At 33.9% G+C, this 7,135-nt stretch overlaps 1 protein-coding gene across 1 annotated transcript; it reads left to right on the plus strand.

Moving 5' to 3' along the window:
- LOC128158965 (uncharacterized) lies at window positions 1–2,313 on the plus strand. The gene has a single exon (XM_052821962.1). The coding sequence runs from the start codon at window positions 261–263 to the stop codon at window positions 1,938–1,940; it is 1,680 nt and encodes a 559-aa protein (XP_052677922.1). The 5' UTR covers window positions 1–260; the 3' UTR covers window positions 1,941–2,313.
- The last annotated feature ends 4,822 nt before the right edge of the window (window positions 2,314–7,135 follow it).

Genomic DNA, 7,135 nt, shown 5'->3' on the forward strand with positions numbered 1-7,135 from the left:
TATAACAATGGTAGGTATAAAACAAATCACCCGTTGTTACTGTATTGTGGAGGCTAGCATTAATTAACAAAATTAATTAATAAAACTCTGTAAAGTTTAGTAAACATTGAAGATAAATTTTCAACTTTCTACAATCAAAAATTGCGCATATCCATACTCTTTCAATTGAGGGTGGGGATGGGGTGCGAGGTATTAATAAGAATGAAAAATCATGATAGAAAGTAGAAATCAATTATACATTTGAAACTATTTTCGTAATAATGTTGGTATTTTTACAGTTACTATCGAAGGCGTCTGAGGAGGAAAACCGAGGCCAACACATCGTCGATTGCGACCTGTGTGGGACACCAGTCTCGTTTTACTGCAGGCGATGTGGGATCAATCTCTGTGACACCTGTTTACCGATACATATGCGCGTGAAATCTAGAAACGGCCATGACGTCGTAGATTATGTCAGCAAAGATGATGACGACACCTGTTTTTGCGAATCCCATCCCAAAAATGAGTGTTGTGCATATTGTAAAACCTGCAATGTTTCGATTTGCATGCTGTGCGTTTCTATTAAACACAAATCGCACGAAATGTCCGAGCTGTCCGATAAAATTGAAGAACTTCTGAAAGTTAATGCGAAGGAAAATAAACGGCTACAGTCATTCAAACATGAATTAGAAACAATTTTGGACCACACGACAAAGATGGTGTCTTCGATATCCTCGATTTACCAACAGAAAAAAGATGAAGTTACAGCACGGGGAAAAGAGTGGCACAAAGAAATCGAGAAGACCGTGAAGAAACTTCACCAGGAGCTGGATGATATGCAAAAAGAACACGAGACTCTACTTCAGAAACAAGGAACAGAGTATGAAGAAATAATCAAAGACTTGGATGAAATAGACAGAAAAGCAACAAGTTTACAGAAATCACATGATGTCAAAGAAATGCAGACATTTATACCACTGGTTGAAAAACATGAAGTACTGACCGAATTCACACAGTATTCCTTTCCTACATTCTATGAGTGTAAAATAGATGCACCCCTCGTGCAAACCTATTTTGTATACATTGACAAAATGCAGGAATTGAAGACATCGCTCACAGAAAACTTTTTGAAAGAAAACGAGTTATCGAAAATAAAAGTTTTAGAGACACCAACAGTTATTTCTTCTATAGACCCCGGATTCCCTTCTAATGAAAAAGATGAAAGTCGTCTGTATGCCATGGCTGTTACCAATAGTAACAGAGTGTGGATGGGAGGACATAGCAAAGAACTTAAGTTGTTTGATCTCATGGGAGACCTTCACCACACCGTCACCATTACTGACGAAGGCAATAACTTATGTATATACAAAAAACAAGTAGTGTACATTGATAGAAACGATTATGCCGTGAAAAAGGTAGATGATGAGGACACTGTGGTTACGATGTTTAAAACAGGCGACTGGAATCCTTGTGGCATCACAAGCACCGTTTTTGGTGATCTACTGGTATGTCTCCATAAACAAAATCAGCACAAAGTCGTACGATACAGCAGTACCGGTACCGTGCTTCAGGAAATCCAGTACGACTCGCATTGTCAGCCTTTGTACGCAAACCCGTATTACATCACTGAGAATGTCAACGGGGACATCATTGTAAGTGACTGGGATAAAAAGTTGGCTATTGCTGTTGATAGATTAGGAATACTCCGATATTCTTACGCAGGGAGAGATAGTAACTTTTTCCCCTGTTCAGTTGATAATGATCTTTCCGGCCATGTCTTTGTTGCAGATTATATTGGCGAAAAAATTCACATTCTCGACAGAGACGGGCGATTTCTGAGATACATCCTTCCTAAAGGAGGAATAAATAGACCAGATGCGATGTGTATTCTTGGTCATGGTGAGATACTTGTGGGAGAATGTCTGACCGGGATCGCTAAAAGAATCAAATATTTAGAATAGTTTAATTTTCTTTTCTTAGATTTTTAAAAAATTGATGTATAATTGATATATTGAGAAGATAACTTTATATATTACTAGTTTTATATTACAAGATTTACATCTTAGTGGCTATCTTTCTATACGAAGAGATTTTGTATTTACAGTCCAATAAATTCAAATGACGTATTGTTGGAGTGCAAGTGGGTTTTGCACAACTTAGAGAAATGAAGATCACATAAGTTTGACAATATTCTAATATTTAATCGTAGAATTGCGAAAACTTGAATAAATATCATAAGAAACCATTCTTTGAATATTATGTTGTGATAATTTCGTTCGCAGTGTGGTCAAATCTATCATAAAGCCCTTTGAACTTTATTGAATTAGAACTAACCCCGACAAAAATTATCACCTTATAATACTCAAAGAATGATTCCTTATTCCTTAAATAATTTTTGCACATAAAATGTTCATTAAGGAGAATTAGTGCTAAACATATTAAACATATTATCTACTAGTATTATACCAAGCATTCTGAGAGTATTTCATAAGCAATACACGTCCCCTACCGGGTTGTGGAAATTGTGACAACAATGCACTGTTATGCAGAATATCGAACCCGAACATTAAAACATTGGAATATAAAAAAATTAATTTTCTCGAAAATATGTCAACCAGACGCTACAAAAGTGTAAACTTGATCTCTAGTTGGATATTTTGAAGCTGTTTAGCAAATTTCATATTATTCCTCAAACGCATAAAGAAAAAAAGTGTGGAAAACTGAAGTGGGACAGACAGACGGACGCAGAGGAAAGCTATAGTCTCCTCCGGTGAAAACCGGTAGGGGACTAATAAGATTAAGACCTTAATATTTTAAATCTGATTTTTAAAGCAATTAACTAATATCAAGTAAAGAAATATTATATATATTTAGCATTGGAATTGTAAAATATATTCTCTCCATTCAAGATATATTTGTGAAAAAATAAGAGATATTTCTACCTTAAAGTCAGCAGTTAAAGTTGATATGATAGGTTTTGTACATATTTTAGAATCGATAAGATCAGGTGGTGTGTTATAAGCATTTGCTATTTAGTTCTTTTGTTTTCATTCTGCCTAGTCATTTATTATGAGTGATATTAGTAGTATTACTTTTTTAAAATTAAAAATCGTGACTGTTTATTTTTCGAAATGTAAAGGCAAAAGTAGTAATTTCATAATCCATATAATTAAAAGAAATTATTTAAAGCAGATATAATGATATTTTAATCTTTAAAATCTAATGTGTGATTTCTTAAAAAAATATTCATAATTGGGTTAAAAGATCTTATACATACATGTGCAAAGCTTTGCTTGAACAGTTTCACTATGAATCAGTGACCACACCTTCCTGAAGCTTATTTATATTCTAAGTCATATATTGTTTGATTGATTAAATAACTTCTCATTGAAACACTGAGGTCTTAAAATATTTTAGTTTTGATAACATCAATACCATAAAACTTTATCTTTAATATTAATTTGTGCTGCAACTTGATTGTGTTCGTTGAAAACATTAAACGTAAATACATTTTAGTTCATCTATACTGATTAGGCCTGCAACAAACCATGACGGTGGCAAAATGCACTCTTTTTCTTTATACCAGTGACGATTAAAATACAAAATGAAATGTGTTACATATTAAAAAAATATATCAGTTTTAATTTTTTATCATTTGATTGAGAGAATAAACGAATTAAGGGCTTAATGATACGTGTACTCTTGCATTAATCTTATAAAAGATAAACAAGTGTAGCTCGACTGCTCGCACACATGACAGAAAAAATTGTATTGTAAACAAACAATATTCAATGAGCACTGAACTGTTTCACAGGTGAACTTGAATTAAGATAACAGCAGAAAAAATGGCACTTGCAACATATTTCTCGAGTTATACAATTCTTTAAGATACGAGTACCACAAATATTATTATTGCGATTGTCAATTGGCAACGGACCTAGGGTAATGGCAAAGTGTAATGGTAATGCATTGTATCCATTACATTTTTAAAGTAATGGGGTATAATGTGTAATGCACCCATTCTTTGACAACAAGTCATTGTAATGTAATACATTACTAGTAATTACATTGAAATGCCAGTAATGATCATAACTTTTCAATTTTATTTGAATTACATTATTCAAGACGTAAAATTGCTAGACTCAAAACAATGTTTAAGGTCGAATATTAGGGGGCTTGAATCACTCAAGACCTTCACTAATGCTAGCACATGTGACGATATTTTAAACGCAAAAAAACCTAAAACTCACTACCGTACTGTGACATCCCCTAAAGACATTTGTGCATGCTAAATAATGGTGAAAAGCGGATATAGCATATTTTAACTATAATAGCAAGTTTAGCAGCTATTGCTACAAAAAGTGTGTACTGATGACGTAGAACAGCTTAAAATTGCGTCATACGCAAATTTTAATTAAAGAAATAAACGGCAATTAAAAAGGTTCACCGGGATATGAAGTTGGTTGGTCACGTGATCAAATCCTGTGAAGCCCGAATGGCTTTTTAGTAGATTTGATCACGTGACCAACCAACTTCATATCCCGGTGAATCTTTTTAATTGCTGTTTATTACTTATATTTACGTTTGAGAAAGACAAATAGTTCAGAACTGTTAAAATTACCGAGATTTTATGTTTACAATAATCCAAGCGACAAGTTTTGGGGATGGTGATATGAAGCATTTTGTGTTGCAAATAATATTTTGCTTGCATTTGTCGTTAACAATTAAACCCTAAATAAATATTAATTCGGCTATATTAAAACCAATTATAACTGGAATGCAACCCATTCTAATATGTACTTTAATGTTTTGTGATTGTACGAGGGTCAATCAAAAAATACGAAGACAATGTGGCTGTTTATCATATATTTTTCATGAAAGTCATACTTAACAGAATAATCTGTGCACCAACACTTATGTTATTGATATGCGAAGTTTTAGTCCATTTGATGAAACAGTATTTTTGTTACCCCTTTTTAAAAACAACATGTTTTGTCACCACGGCGCACGGTAACGTTCAAAACATGGCGTCAACATTAAACACGCACAGTTTATAGATATACCCCATCTTTATATCACGCTTTCTAGTCTCTTGTGCCTTTCTCCTCACAATTTAAAATAGCACTGAACCACATAACATCTTATTAGCACACATTTGTTCGAGAATCATATGTAAGTTCTTCAAAGTTTTGATTTTCTAACCGTGTTTCTCTTAGTTTACAGTAAGGATAACCCTTAAGTCGGTTGACGTTACTTATTTTTTTACCAAACATTTACAGATATTCTACTCTGTTTTGGACTGTTTTATATTCAAAATACAATTACCACCACCCCCACAAAATTTATTACAGTTAAACACAAACTTGCAAATAATTGTTGACTTATTTTTTGCACCATTTACCATTTTCACAGCTTGTGTCGGCTTTTTTCTGGGTTAAATCCATTTTGTTTGTACCTCCCGTTGCGCCGTGACGTCCGGCGACGTCGATGTTTTTTTTCAATTCTAAAGAGGACTATCTGTCTTTAGTTACTAATATTTGTTCGACAAAACAATATATCCCATCATTATTTGGAACATAGAATACCATGAATATACTTAATTTGAGGTTTCAATATTATTTGGTTTTTAACCCAATTTAAAGAGATATTGCTTTCAACATTATATGGTTTATTGTTGACATAACACAAATTTTGACCGTGCCGTGACCTCATTTTTGCAGGATTAGATTGTAAATAATTCTTAGAAATAAAGGAATTTATTATTTTTTTCTTGCAAATTGTTTGAAACTTTTGCTAAATTATGTCTACAAAATTTAGTAATGATATGACGTTGAGTAACATAGCTATGACAAAAGTCTTCGTATTTTTTGATTGACCCTCGTATATCCATGATATACAGTATGATATCAAACCCTATTCCCTTTCCTAATATCATACAAATACGCTATAGCACTGGGTACTTTTAAAAAAAGATATTTTGAATTGTACTAAATGATTTATAGAATAAATTATAGCAGAAAATATACTCTGGTGTAATAATAAAAGATAAAGAATTGTAAAACAGAAATTGTATTAATAAGATAAGTCTAAGAATGTTTTACCGGATAACTTGAACAAAATATACCCCTAAACCTCTATAAAACTGGGTACGAAGTTGCACATTACTATATTTTATATTTATGGTACGGTTTGTCTTCCTATTACTAGTACGAATATGAATTTGTATCGGTACGTCTATCAGTACGAATTATTCAGATGTCCAACTAGAACAAACTAGTCAGTCTGACATTATTCCCCTTTCCACTTCCACATTGATATAAAAAAGCAAATACGACACTTATAATTCATCTAAAAATACAATTAAAAAACATTACCCAACAACCGGGGGTGGCTGTCAATAAGTGACAACAAATAACCAGAGAATGTACTGTAGACCTCATCCCCGCCCCCATACAAGAAGGAGTAGTGGTGATTGATGTCCAAATACACAGTGTCCCCGGCCACCAGCTCCAGGACGGCCGAGTTACTTCCTGGTCGTAACTTCCGGAGGTGTTGCCATAGAGGGAGTTGACGTAGATGACCCAGGCTTCCTGTCCCTGCTTTGCAAGGGCGTGGTAATGTAAGGCGTATATACATGTGTATATCCAACTGAACCCCGAATACGTCTGTGTTGACGTTTCAGTCTTGTCCTAGATTGCCGAAAACTCTGTCGAAAACCACTTTAAGACCGTTTGTTGAAGCTTCTTTATAGATGGGACAAATGGAGAAAGCAATATCCTGGTATGTACAATGTCCTGGCATTAAAAAAATGGAAATGAAGAAGGAATTATGTAAAGTGGCGTTCTATATATTGGGTTTTTAACATTTAGAAATGATAGATTAACAATAATCCCTAGGAACATAAAGTGAATCAGTCAGACAAACATACCACTTCTGGATCCACAAATATATATACATATATACATGTAGTAGGAGAAAGACCACCTTATAACGTCGTGTAATACTCATTGTTTTCATATCAGATGCAACCCTTCTTGTAGCCTTGACCGTTATGGTGTCACTTTTCTTAAGGGCAAGGACAACGGAGTTTCTGGAGTACGCGTAGGATCCAGACGTGTATCCAAGACAAGTCGTGTTTTTTAACACCATTGACTGT

Source organism: Crassostrea angulata, chromosome 8 (genome assembly GCF_025612915.1).
Source record: "Crassostrea angulata isolate pt1a10 chromosome 8, ASM2561291v2, whole genome shotgun sequence".
NCBI lineage: Eukaryota > Metazoa > Mollusca > Bivalvia > Ostreida > Ostreidae > Magallana > Magallana angulata.